General features: G+C 40.0%; 1 protein-coding gene across 14 annotated transcripts in view; it reads right to left on the bottom strand.

The window, feature by feature from the left end:
- MAST2 (microtubule associated serine/threonine kinase 2) overlaps positions 1-14760 on the bottom strand; it is a 191934-nt gene that overhangs the window by 11246 nt on the left and 165928 nt on the right. For all 14 annotated transcript variants that reach the window (XM_083846905.1, XM_083846911.1, XM_083846912.1 and 11 more), the window contains 8 exons: positions 14387-14519; positions 12270-12435; positions 11134-11235; positions 9323-9445; positions 7717-7826; positions 5166-5320; positions 3818-4122; positions 991-1206 (listed from right to left, as the gene is read on the bottom strand). In XM_083846905.1, coding sequence (XP_083703031.1) covers positions 991-1206; positions 3818-4122; positions 5166-5320; positions 7717-7826; positions 9323-9445; positions 11134-11235; positions 12270-12435; positions 14387-14519 — 1310 coding nt within the window. The remainder of the gene's footprint in view (positions 1-990; positions 1207-3817; positions 4123-5165; positions 5321-7716; positions 7827-9322; positions 9446-11133; positions 11236-12269; positions 12436-14386; positions 14520-14760) is intronic.

Raw genomic sequence — 14760 nt, 5'->3', positions numbered from 1 at the left:
GAACAGCTCTGGAAGAACCTTTGCTGGGTGATTAAATACACATTTTAGAGATTTTCATGAGGGTGTTTGTGGTTCAACAAGCAACCAACAGGCAAGGCAGAAGAAATGAAATGTGCATCACCATGATGGTGCCAAGAAGCATTTCCATACGTGCCTCCAGCTCCCCAGCTGAGACGGGCAGACCGGTAATGCTCTGCCAGCAGGTTCTGCTGGGTCAGCACCCACGGCCCAGATACAATTTCCTGCTCCAATCTAGGCAGGAATGGGAACAGCCCTGGAAGTACAGCAAGGCCTTATCCTCTGGAAAGAGGGACAAAGTCCTCGCAGGGAGAGCCTCCTGCCAAACCGGTCTGTCGTAGCTCTGCCTGGTTGGGCTGTTCACTAGAAGTCAGCCACCTGGCATTAGGAATTGTCAGGGTATGGCTCTACACAGAGACAGAGCTGGGCCAGCAATGTAAGATGTTCTGCAGTAACTACCTTTGTTAGCTATTTACACTACTGAATTCTTGAACTCTCAGTCTCAACCAAGTTATTTGAGTTACTGAAACTTTCTGGTGCACAGATGCACCAGACACAAACAGTTCCCAAACAACACAGAAGTCAGTATGTGGAAAAATAAATAAAATAAAACAAAATAAAATAAAAGCAGCATCTTGAGGGTTAACAAATGTTCTGTGTCGATATACCTCCTTGCTGCACCATTGTCTAGAGAGCAGCTTATGCTCCAGGAGCCAATTTAAACAGAACAACTCACGGAAAGCTGCCACTTACAGAAGCTGCAGTCTGACCACACACAATACTCCTGTCCGGGGCAAAGCAATACTATTATCCTGGTGAGCTGTAAACATTCACCAATTGTAAAAGCTACATCGGTCCCTTCCTGCCAGCTAAGGCATTATTCCAGGAGAGCGAAAGGGGGAGGATCTGTCTGCAAATCTTCTGTTTAGTGCTTGCAGATTCTCACAATGCCTAACACAAGGCATTTCTTACCTGAGGGAATCATGAGAGACAAGGCAGTAGCGGATGCTGATTTAATCACTTTATTGACAGGTCTTGAGGTACGTTTCTCCCCGGATTCCCCAGAGAGCAACCTGTGTCGTGCCCGCCGCACTGCCAAATCGCTGATGGCTTTTGGAGTGGTAAAGTCTGGGCCTTCATTGCTATTACTGCGAGCGCGTGGATCAGAGAAATCTGCAGTGCTCCCAGCTACAGTTTAAATTAAAACAGATTAGAACCACAGGGAATTCCTAACAGTCTATTCCCCTACAGGCAAAATACATTAAATCAAAGTCATGTTTACATGAAGTCCAAGAGTAAATTTTCCTAAGAAGAAACCCCAGGGCTTGAATTTTTATTTACAGAAATGGTGTTATTCTGAATACAGAAAATTAGCAGTTTCTATTCTGTTGGAAAAGCTTTCTAATGAAATCACATTGCTCAGTAGCAGAGTTGCACGAATCCTACATCTGTGCTGCAGTTCTGAAAGCAAGCAAGCCTTTTCAATGGAATTGTTCATAGAAGTAAACACGTTTATGGAAAGTGCTCCACTTTTACAACCAGCAAGAATCGTCAATCTTTGAGTTAAAACCTGCCAGTAATAGAAGAGCCAGGTTTTATTGGAGTCATACATAAAAAAGCCACTTTAAGAGAATATTAAGGTACTAAAGTCAGAGAAAGCAAAAATGTGGTTGGAAAGACAACCTCAATTTGCCACCTTCTGTGCACCATTGCAATTTAGGCTTGAATTACCTAACCTTCTATAATTATATATAAAATGCAAAGTAATCTTGAAAATCAGCCTGGGCATAAAGCATTAGCAGATGCTGGGGCGTAGGGGGTGTACACAAGCTCTGTGCCTCAGTTCCCCATCAATACCTTAAAGGGGCACTGTGAAAATACATTAATTAGAATTTACAAGGTGCTCAGAAATTAAAGGGGTAAGCATCACAGCAAGTCCACATGGGAAATTAATCATTCTGTCTTCAAAAGCAAATTTTGAGCAGCATGCAATAAATAAAGCCTAAGGGCCACATTTTGAACAATGAGGACAGAACAAAACATTGATCATTGTTATTTAAGTGGGCACCACGGCTCTGCATACTAAGTAAAGCAGGAAGTACCAGGAAAATAAAAATTCAGAGCACCGGTCTCAAAGACTTCATTACCAGATGCCAGTTCAACATTTAACAGCCACAGAGTCTCAAATAAAGCTTCCAGACAATAAGGAACCCAGAATCAGAGGCTGCACATGAAAAGGCTGTGATATGCATTAGAAGAGCACTCTGAGGCAGCAAGTTGAACGAAAATCTTTTCCTACAGCCCCCTGTCTCTAACTTAACTTCCCAGGTTGGGGACACTGAAGCAATGGTACCCCTGAATTCCACGCACTGTATTAAGTCTAATACATCAAGCTCATTGAGCAGCCTGCCCACCAAAGATTCAGTTTTACATATTTCAACTTGTAGTTGCTCAAATTTACAGTGAAAATGTTCTTGCAATTTCATTGGCACATGTCTAAGCTTTCAGTATGAATTCTAGAAGCTGAGATTTCTGTCCCATGGTTTCACTATGGCAGCAATGTCATCCAAGTCCGTGGTAAATTACTTCCTTCATTCCCACACGTTTTTACATGGGTTAATGGAGCAGTGATAGCTGTACTGGGCCTCTTTTGGGAGGATAACCCTTGGAGGGGAATGGGACAACTTTGGAGTAAATTTCACAGACTGGATTGCAGAAGAGGAATAATGAGACATGGAAATCTTGGGCTTCACTACAGTCTGGAGACAAATTTGCTCTAAGACCTTTCTTTCCACCTCCAAACAATCCAACATCCCATCTAAGCAGTGCCCTTCATCTCGTCCTTGTCCAGTCTCACTGCCACTCTGACTCCTTGCTCATTACCCCTTTCCTTTCCATCCACAACCTCTTTGCCTTTACTCTGTTTCCCCCATCAATGGTTTCTTACTTTCTTACCCCACTAGTCCTTATTCTTATTCTACGCTCTAGCTCTTCCCCCAGCTGTACCTCCCTTCTCAAATATTATTTTGCCAGCCTTCATTTCAACTTCCCTGCTCCCCTCATTGGCCCAAATTTACTTTCTCCCCCAATCCTTCCTCCTCGCTACTTCCCACCAGTTCCCAGCTCTGGCCAACTCTGTACCCAGAACAGGAGAGCTGGAGCCTCCCCAGCACTGCAGCAGCCCAGGGCACCACTGCAGGAAAAGTTCTGCTCAGCCCAGTGTTGGAAAATGACCCCACGAAAGACACAGCTTCTGGGAAGTCAGACACTGAGTTCTAACACCACTCCACTACACCTATGCAAGATGCATTTTTAAGGACTGTAACTTGGCTAAATTTAGATATATTTGGCTGAGATATCAAGTAGCATGTCCTTGACACAAACCACACACCTTATTAAATATCAAGTCTCTACTCAAAACTAGAGCTTTCAGATAAATAAAATCATAGGAAGTGGCTATCTTTTAGTATGGCTAAACAACCGTATTCTCTATCCCCACCTCAGCAGTGATCTGCTCTGAACTAATGCTTAAAACATACACATAATGGTTTTAAGTAGACATAGATCACATGGGTTTTAAGCATAAGACCTTTAGTTTGAAATAAAAGATGTAATTTTGAAGAGATTAAACTACTGATGCTATTTCAAAGGCAAGCACAGCCACAAAACTATGCTAGAAAAACTATTTAGCAAGAGACATCCACTTCACCTGACATCTAAACCCAGTTTTATGCAGTTTCTATCTGTAAGCTAACACAGCTTTCTTGCAGAGCACGACATCATGAGGCTGAGCACATACCTGCCAGTGTCGAGGTGCTGCTGACAGCTGTGGAGGGGGTGGTGGATCCGGCATCACCTTCCAGCTGCAGCTCCTGCTCCACGGGCTGTTCTGGAATGGGCACCGGCAGCCCCTCCCGGGACTGCACAGCAGATAGCAGCATCCCCTCCGACTGCGGCCTTTTGAGTACAGTTCCCTCGTCCTCGGTGGAGATGGCAAAACGGGGCATGTCGAGAAGCCCTGAGCAGCGTCGGCGGACTGTCAAGGGTGGACTGGAGTCGCTCTCTGTGTGCGAGGACTCAGACATGGACAAGCGCTTACGCAATCTGAAAGAGAAAACAAGACGTAGCCCCTCAGTTAAGTTAGCAGAATGATGAACTTTAAAGGACAAAAAGAGTGCACAGACCCAACTCGCACATCTGAAGCCAATTTAAGGTGAAGTTACAAGACCAAGCTACATCACTAGGAGCTAAAACAGCAAAGCTTGGGGATATCACCTGAGCTTAGATTTCCAGCATATCCCTTCTAAGAAAGAAATAGAACAAAAGAAAATAGATATAGTGCAATAAATATGATACTAAATATTATAAAAATCACAATTACAAAATGCAAATCACCATCCACTTTTGGCATTAATTTCTCTTTCAAAGCGGCTGTAAATTTCAAGCCACGAAGGCCTGATTCAAGAAGAGAACATCAGTTGAAAGCATAATCTATAAAATGTTTTTTGAATGGAGTCATACAGACTAGATCACAACCACATTTTATGATCTTTCCAATGCCAAATTTTAGTGTAAAAGCTTTACAGGAGTTGCACAAAATGAGAGAGAGCCCTTTTTGAAGACAAGTTTGACAATTATTTCAGTTATGCTGGAAACATGGTAGTTATCCAAATTCTGGGCATTTGTATATTTTCCTGATGTTTTTTATTAGAACAAAATATTTGGGGGGAATATTCTGGACTTTGGAAACTTTGTACTGTCCTAATGGTTTCTCTAATTTGTGACAAATGGCAAAAAGACCAGACTTCGGATTCTCTGATGTTGAAGAAAATACTGCTGTTGGTACATGTCCAGCAGAACTAGCTTTTCCACAAATGGAAAGCTTTACTGAAGGTTAAAATTCCTTTAAATTAATTTAACGTATTTGCTACAAATTTAGGAGAAATTAGTACTTAACTGGATACATTTAAGGACTATATAATTTCTACACATTTGTTTTCAGCTATCTCTTCCACTTGTCAGGTCTCACCTGTGGAAATACCACATGAAGCATTCCTGACCTAAAAGCGGACATGGAACATTTTGGAACAGATCAGCCTTTCTCATATGCTTTGAGAAAACAAAAGATTTAGTTCTACTGAACTTACATTTCAGGAGACCCAATCACCCAGCTGCGGTCTCGGCTTTTCAAGCCACCAAGGCTGTCCAGTCGGTCATCTTTTTCTTCACTCAGACTCCGTTTAGTTGGTGGTGGAGTTTTCCTCTCTTCGTGGATGGAAAGACGTTCCATGCTGCTGTATACCTGCGTACAGCAAAAGATTCTTCTGTACAGAGAAAACAAACCTACATGGCCTCTTCTGACCAAGGGGCACAATCTCTTCTCAAGATGGAAGATATTCCCTGGAAGTATGAACTTGGCAATGCTCTTTGACTAAATAACAGAGTGCAGATGTGACATGCTCAAAGAGTACCAGGGAGAAAAGGAAATAGGTAAAATTCAGAAACATTGAATATGCTTTTCTACAACAGCACTCAACACCTGTCCTCTGAAAACAGCCCAACACACCACAGAAATACTAAGATTTTTCTAGAAACTAATTACTATTTTATGATTATCATTATTATTTTAACAATTCTCATATCTAAGAAGAGATATTGCTAAAGCAGACTCCACAAGTCTTGAAGGCTGGCATCTGAATCTTGAAATCTTACTATACAAATTCAACTCGGTGATAGGCATCATGCTCATGACCCCATTTCATTATCATCAGTCTATCAGCATTGCCCCAAGCTTATTTCAGAACAAAAAAGTCCTGCCCTCCTCAAGGAATCTACTATAATGCTGACAGCTTAATGAAAGTGCCTTTCTTGGTTTTACAGCCGTCTTTAAATAATTAAATGATTAAGCAAAAAAATCCATCCTTTTAAAACTACACTTGACTGTGGACCTAATTTACATAAGAAGAGATTAATGAAAATAATGTTATTAAAAATTCAGAGCATCAACAAGATAACTATTAATAAATCATATGGCTGAATTGTCAGGCAAGAATTTCAAAATATAATGAGCCTTTTATGCCTCCCACATTACAAATGCTGTATAATTTTCCAGATCTTAAAATAAATTCATTAAAAGTGAACTTTTTCTCTTTGTGGCAAAAACATTGAACCCTAAAGAAAAGCTTCAGTCTAACAGAAGAATAATACTCATGGTGAGAAAAGACAGAAGAAAAGAAACCCTTACATACTCATGAGAACTTTTTCAAAATCCCAACTAATTGTCAGGTCCAATTTTAAGCATACTTTTGGTGATTCAAATCAGGAGCAAATCCATAAAATTCATAGTAACTGTTACTTAAGCTACTGTAGCCCATCTAAGGACAAAGAAGAATGAACTGGTGCTTCAAAACTCACTTCAGTAGAGGAAACCTAGAGGAACTGTCATGAAAAAATAAATCTTTCAGCAGCTCTATATAAAATGCATACTCCCTTCTCAACAAGACGTGGGAAATATGCTCTACTGTTCATAGAGAGGGCTGACCTCAAAAGAGCGATTCTTCTCCCTTCTGCCTTTCTTCTCTCTTCTGCCTCTCCCTCAAACATACTTCATTTAATCTAAGCTAATAGTGGAGTTGTACAATTTTGAAATGTCTGGAATAGCAGTTTATTTCAGATCACCTGAATCAGAATTAAGAGACCTGCACAGGCCTGAGTTAAGGCATATTGAATCCAGAAAGTGCACCACTGCCTAATTAATTTTCAGAATTGGAAACTTCTTCTTACCATCTAATCGATAACTCCTTTTTGCTGATGTTTCCATACCTATTTTGGGTAGAACAGGAAGAGCAACATATACTCCCTTCTCTCTAACAGATATGTATTTGGAAATCTTTTAGGTTTTACACTTTGTAGATCTCAGATCACTTTTTTTTGCTTTCCTCTCTTTTACTGTTCCACGTTTACTTTCAAGAACATTGCCCAGAACAGGACAGAGTACTCCAGCTAAACCCCATCTACTGTTAAAACAGACGGAAGGGATTTCTTCATTTACCTTGCAGAACATATCCTTGCTTGCTCTCTATGATAATTGCCTTTTTGCCTCAATAATCAGGCGTATTTACCTCATGGTGCACGATGTACCCCAATGTGCTATGATCCTTCTCTTTCAAACTGCCATGTCACCTTTTGTTAAAAACAATGAATAGCAGAGGTGTAGAACTTTGCATTTGCTCTTACTGCATGGGATCCCCTTGAGTTTAGACCATTTTTCCAAAATGTCAAAATCAATTTTCATCCTAATACCATCTTGTCACCTACTGGAATATCTTTTTCAGAATGACAGTGCTCAAATCAAACAATCTTTGGGCACTCCATATGCCAGCATCGAAGTCATTAGTAAAAACATCAGGCTATCAGATGCAGGAGAGACCTCGGCAGTAACTTGCGTATTAGTGAAACAATGAGAAATAAAAAACGTCATTCTCCCATTAACCTTGCACCCACCTTCTAACAGGACATAAACTATCACAGAGCAAACATATGTCCATAGTTCTTTCTTTCCTTAGTCAATAGTAAACATCATGCAATTCCCACATATCATCTGCATGAGTAAAATCTACCTCATATGAAGCATTGAAGGCCTCTGAAATGGTGTTCCTCTCTAGACTTTTTTCTTCCAACAAGCTAGCATGCTCCTACCTTGCTGAACCTTGGTGAGCATGAGGAGAACTGACGTATTTCCACATGATCATCATCATTAGTGTCCTCCTCCTCTTCTGAATCCAGGTGTTGGTACCGTTCTGAGCGGGCTGTAAACAACACATAGCAGATTTCACCAGTGCACTGAGCTTTGATAGCTCTTACACCTCAAGCAGTGCATGCTTACCCCAGAACAGCCTTTACACCAATTCCTACTTGTCTACCTACAAAGAACTTGGAGCATTCATACATCATAAAATGTATTTTCTTTAATATTGAAACACATTCATCTAGTTTTGCTCATCCTGTACAATTAGCAGTGAAGAATACCTCCTTCCAACTGAATTTATCTTATATCATCAGCCATACTCTAAATGCTGATACTCAGCACAAATTTTATGTGTGTCTAATTCTGCAGACCCTTTGTAGTAAGAATATTTCTTCCCTAAGGCATACCAATCCAATGGAAGGAGACAAGGAAACAATTCACTGCCCCAATTTCCAATCAACAGCTTTATGATTGTACAAAGTCTGCCCTGCATACATAGATACAAGCCCTCTTTAAAAAATAAAAATATTTACCCCCCAAAATATTTCCTCTTTTCCCTCCCACAACTAGAAAAGGATTAGGTTTTGTGAAAGAAAATGGGCAAGCAGCCAATATGCAAAGCTATTTTTAATGCAAAAATCTAAACTGCTTCCAAAGAGATTTTGTGCTATGAGATTTGCAGCACTGTAATTCTAAGCCAGCCACATTAGATTTTGCAGAAGGGGATGTTAATAAATTTGGCTACAGAAAGCCGATTGCTACGCTGAGCCAAATTTGCTGTACTGTATCAGCCAGAAAGATACTTTTATAAATTCTAAAATTTTCGGCATTATAACAGCAACGCCAACCCTTATCAACGCCTACGTGAGATACTTCTGGATGTGAGAATTCCAGTCCTTACATAGGGCTTGCATTAAAGTCATCCTGATAACGTGCTGAGCATGCCTGGATAACTGGGGAGTTTGTTGTTCCCACATGATAGACCCACTGACATGCACTGCTGAACATCATGTGGTGCTTCTACCCAACAGGATGCATTCAGAGCTGCTGTACTGGGTCTCTCTTATCTGGAAATGCCACGAATCTTGCACAGTATTCATACCATGGCAATTCACATTTGTCTTCAAGGTTTGGGTGGTGGGTTTTTTGTTTTGGTTTGGTTTTGGTTTTTAGAAAAGAAACATTTACTGGCTGAAAACAGTCACTAGGGAAATATTCCTCCATTCCTCAGAAACTCAAGGAAGTTGGATACACCAAATGCTTTGGAAGACCTGTAATAAAGCCAGCATAACAAATACAGCATCTCTCACTGCAGGGTCGAGGCTGGCAAGTCCACAGGCACCAGTGAAAGGCCAATTGACTTTAACAGACACATTTTTTTCATTTAAAATTCATTTGCTTTCAAAGAAACCTTATTTGGCATTCAACAGAAACTTTTAAAAGGAATTTCCATCAAGCGTTCTATTCAATTTCTAACAATGACTTATCTTTGACAACTTCAGAAATGAAGTACACACAAAACACACAATGCAGTTTATGCCTAATCTTTAGTCTTACTGTCAAAATAGCTTGTGTCATCCTCAGATTCCAACTGTGGGATGAATTCAGCTTTCTGCCGAAGTAATCCATTCCAGTCCAAATCTTTAAAGAACCGATGCTGTTTCACTTCAAAGGCACTACCTGAAATAAGCATCATTTATCGCAGAGTATTTCTTTCAGCATTTGCATTAACAAGAAAAGCAAACCCTAAAAATATCAAGAGTCTGTAAGAATGTACCCAAGTACATTTAAATCACACCTTTTCCAGGAATTTTGAGAAACAACTCATCCTTTTACCAAAGTGGTGATATAGGATAAAATCTGACCAAGATTTACTCCTTCCTACCTCTTCTTCATATTTAATGACAACACATGACTAAACTGGCTGGAAGACAGCATCTGCTATTACATTCCACAGCAAATTGCAAGATTAAGAACTAATTAACATCTTAATTTAAAATTTCCAAATTCTAAATACCACCTTGTTGATAGCTAAATAAAGAGAGCAAACTAAGAAAGGTACTCTGCATGTGAGTGGCTCCACTCTCATGAATAAACTCATCCATTTGTTTAAATCAAGGTAGAGGCTTACATACCTTCCTGAATTAGTATCTTTTAACTAATATATTATGAGTTACCAACCTCATGGGTACCCAGAAGGAAAAACTAAGGATTATCTGTCTGCTAGCATGTGGGATTTTTTTTCAGATGAAATTAATATTCATAAAAGATGTTACTGTCATTATAATAATAATAACAAAAAGAGCATAGCGGAGGAAAAGAGATAAAAGGTTTGCTGACTGCCCGTAGCAGTAAGAGATGCCAAGTGGAACAGCAGTCTCAGCATTACACGTATGTAAGGAATCAAAAAATCAGTCCATCAACTCATTTTATAAGGCAAAAAACTCTACCTCTTTTCCATGACAGCAACACCTTTCAAGTACGTGGATTTGAGATAGACAAGAAAAATGTGAAGATCATCTGATTATATTATTAATTTATGTTCCATTCATCACCCTCGTATGTACATATGTTAAGTTTGCTAAATACTTGCTTTTGGAAATTGTTAAATAGTTTTAATTTTATCTTTTTTTTTTTTTTTAATTTTATCCTTATCAATTGAAAATCCAAATTTAAATCAAACAAATGATATCTATGAAACAGACAACCAGTCCTGTGAAGCCACAGTGTTGGAAAAATTACTTTAAAACAGGAGGGCAGCTAAAGATTATTTCATTGTGTTTTTGTTTTTACTATCAGGAAATGAGAAGTGTTGGCTTGTAAAACTCTAAATCTGACATTGTAATACAAAAAAATTGGCATACACATCTGACTTTGCCAAAGGGATTGTATCAAGAATTTGTTGTATGTTTGGAGAATTCTACAGTACAGGTCCCTATGAATGGGAAAGTTTTCATTTATTTTATCATACCAATGAGTTCACTTCATTGTAGGGGATTAAGCCCAGAGTTGAAGGGAACTGAAAAGAAATCTGATTATACACTTCTCAAATCAAGGCACAACCCTCAAGCCTTAACTAGAATAGCACAAATTTGAGAAGTTTTTACAAACCTGATTGTGTCTCTTGTTTTCCAAACAAAACAGTAGTACCTGTCTGACACATGTACAGTCTACACTAATTTTCAGAGCTTCATAAAACCCAGCACAAACATTTTCTGAGCTCTAGACCAATATTTTTCAACAGGGATTGGTGTGTCTTACAGGCAAGGTAGCCTCTTTTACTGCTTCTGGCTAGTACTTTGCCTCAGAGGCAAGGTAGCCTCTTTTACTGCTTCTGGCTAGTACTTTCCTATTCACAAGTTTCCTACCTGTTCCCATTCTTTCCAGAGGATTTTGGCGAAGAAGCTTAGAAATGAGATCCTGGGCATCTGGTGGCAGTGCATCATCACCTTCTGGCCAGGCAATTTCATCTGGGGACAAAAAAAGACTTGACATTTTCTACCTGCTTCACAACCAATTTGAATAACCATTCACATTCCTACACTGTAAAATGCAGTGCTCAGTCCTTCACCAGAATTGCAAATACCTTAAATTCAGCAGCTTGCATACTTAATATAATTCAAGCACTGACATTTTCCAAAATGCATAAAATTCAGCCTCAGCTAGAGCTGCTGTCAATCCAAGCACTGCTTGTGGAGGAAAAAAAGCATTAAGAACTCTATTAATAAAGTCTGAAATTGGACTTCCATGACAATCCATAAACAACGACACTGACAATACTGTAGCTGTATCTTGTGCCCGCACATTCCACACTAGTTATACTTGGAACAATTCATAGGTAAGCATTTCATGCATCAAATTTAGTTCTTCACTGAAATCTGCTTTTTGCTAGGGATATTTGCCAAGTGTGTTAAAAATTTACTGTTTCAGAAAGCATTCCCAACAGGAAATGTTTTCACTAGCATATTCACTGAGAGAACACAAAGCAATTGTTCGTCCAGCTCCAAGCAGGAGTTTTAAAAATCCACAAGACATAAAGGTACCAAGTACAATGGCATCAATTTGTTTTGCTTAGAATTTCCTTTTTACTTCATTTCTACAACAATTTCTAATTGGCTGACATTTACACCTACAGAAGAAACAACCCAAATCGGAGTGAATTAGACTAGTTGGCAGCTGCTCCATTCATATTCTCCACCATTTACATTAAAAGAGAACAGAAAAAAATCCTCAAATATTCTTCCCCAGTCCTACAGGGACTTGCATAACTCTCACGCCATGCGTACTGGCAGAACTATCTAGAAAGATAGTACTCAACAACGTTCAATGGCTGGAATCAGATGAACGCTACTTTGACGCAAAGATAAATACCTAAAAATTTAGAAAGAAAGAAACGTTGCCTAATATATCGCCTATCTTGAGTAAACTATAGATCCTCAATACTTTTAAAGCTATACTTCAGGGCACACTTTGACATCCCTCGAGGACCAGAACAGAAACATACCACTGATCACTTGTCCGAACAGCTCTTCAGGCGTGTCACCAAAGAAAGGAACACAGCCAACTAGAAACTCATACAGGATAACGCCCATGGCCCACCAATCCACGGGCTTCCCATAACCCTGGCGCAGGATCACTTCTGGCGCAATGTATTCTGGAGTCCCACAGACCTGAAGAGAAACATACAAGAAAGCAATCAGCCTACAGAGTGCCAAATTCACATCAAAGTTGATTTAAGTGTATGTGTTAGGTTTTCTTTTGGTGTGTTTTTTTTTTTTCATTTGATTTGTTTTAACCTCAGAGCTTTGAAAGAAGCTTAATGTTTTGTCACTAATCACTCTAGGCTGTAAAGTATTTCCATGTAGCAAGCGTCTGTAGAGGGAACACATTACCTGCACAGAAATGATATAGAACCATAGAATATCCCGAGTTGGAAGGGACCCTTAAGGATCATCAAGTCCAACTCCTGGCACCGCACAGGTCTGCCCAAAAGTTTAGACCATGTGACTAAGTGCACAGTCCAATCTCTTCTTAAATTCAGACAGGCTTGGTGCAGTGACTACTTCACTGGGGAGCCTGTTCCAGTGTGCAACCACCCTTTCAGTGAAGAACCTCTTCCTGACGTTTAGCCTAAACTTCCCGTGCCTCAGCTTGACACCGTTCCCTCGGGTCCTGTCACTGGTGATAACAGAGAAAAGGTCACCTGCCTCTCCACTCCCCCTCGCGAGGAAGTTGTAGATTGCGATGAGGTCCCCCCTCAGCCTCCTCTTCTCCAGGCTGAACAGGCCCAGTGACCTCAGCCACTCCTCATACGTCTTCCCCTCTAGGCCCTTCACCATCTTCGTCGCCCTCCTCTGGCCACTCTCCAACAGTTTAATGTCCTTTTGTACTGTGGTGCCCAGAACTGCACACAGTACTCGAGGTGAGGCCGCACCAGCACATATCATATACTGTGAAGTGTTCCTAGTGTGGATGTACCAGCTAAGTCGTTCTCTGGAGCACTAAGGCATATGGAAAAAATGCAGATTCTGTCTGAATATGTCTGTCTGCCTGATGGATTTCTACTGGCACAGCTACAGCTATCAGGGACTGAATTCTGACAAAACTCTTACATCTCTGCACTAGCAGAATTAGCAACACAGTATGATGACACACTTCAGCATTTAAACTTGAGATGTACAGCTGGCACAGGCAATGGCTGAGGACGTCAGGTTGGAAGAACTAGGTTGCCTTGGGCTTGGAAGCAACAACAATAACAAAGTAGCTGTAAAAATATAATGCTGCAAAATGCAAGACCATGATCTAGTGACCAAGGAGAGCTCCTGCTGCAAAAAACATTATGACTCAGAAGCAAAAGAAGACAATCCCTTGTGTGCTCTTAGTTTATCATAGGATGATTATGAATTAACACTTGGCACAGCTAAAAAAGAAAATTCAGCTGTGATCCTAAGTATTTTCAGAAGAGATAAGAATTTTATAATCCCATTATACATGGCACTTGTGAGCCTGTATCCAGAATACAGTATATAGTTCCTGTCAACTATGCCCAGGAAAAATCATCTCAAGCTGAAACAGGTGCATGAAAGAGCTATTAATTCATCAACGGAAAATTTATCTCTTTACCTAAAAGAAAGTAACTGGTCAAGCCTAGCAAAATGAAGACTAGAGAGGAAAGTAACCTTTAGGAAATACCATGGTGATGAAAATCAATGTTTAAGCCAGCATACAAAATTATAAGAAGAAAAATATTGGAACTTGCCATGAACTTTCTAAGCACCAGAAGGGGGAGACTGTGGAATAACCTTCCAGAAAAAGCAGTGTTACATCCCTAAAAAAACCTGTTCATGCCTGCACTGTGGTCAAGGACACCTTTGATATCCTGAACTAAGAGCTCAAGTGCATCACTTCAAAATGAGAAACTGAAAAAAAGAAAAAAAAAGAAAAAAGAAAAACACAGAAATTTGTGTGCAAATATGAGAATGGACTCGTATCTTTTCCTCCAATTATAAAGCACACAGCACAGCATCAAGGTAGACAGGGAGTGCTACAAACTCTGCTTGAAACCCAAGACAGAATCCTTGACTGGATCCCACATCGACAGACAAAATTATCCAAGCTTACCTGCTTGTCCAGAAATTCCCTGGTATCCTTCTCAATGTGTCCCTCATAAAGATTAGTTGTAAGACTCATTAACCCTATTTTAGACAGTCCAAAGTCTGTAAGTTTAATGTGACCCATGGAAGTTATCAGGAGACTAGAAGAAAGAGGAGAAGCAAAATAATGCAACACTCAATTGTTTCCCAAAAGGAACTAAAAATAAAAAAAAAAAGAAGAAGAATACAAGATAATGCTAAGCACATTCTCAGCATTACAGCTCCATCAAACACCTGCAACCTCCCATGCAACTGAACCTCACAGAGCTGCTAAGGCAGCCAGAAATCAGGCTGCCTTCTGCCATATTTCACCAACGCAGCAATAGCGTCAAGATAATATTT

The sequence above is a fragment of the Anser anser genome (genome assembly GCF_964211835.1).
Source record: "Anser anser genome assembly, chromosome: 8".
Lineage (NCBI taxonomy): Eukaryota > Metazoa > Chordata > Aves > Anseriformes > Anatidae > Anser > Anser anser.
This window is presented reverse-complemented; position numbering and strand designations above follow the sequence as displayed.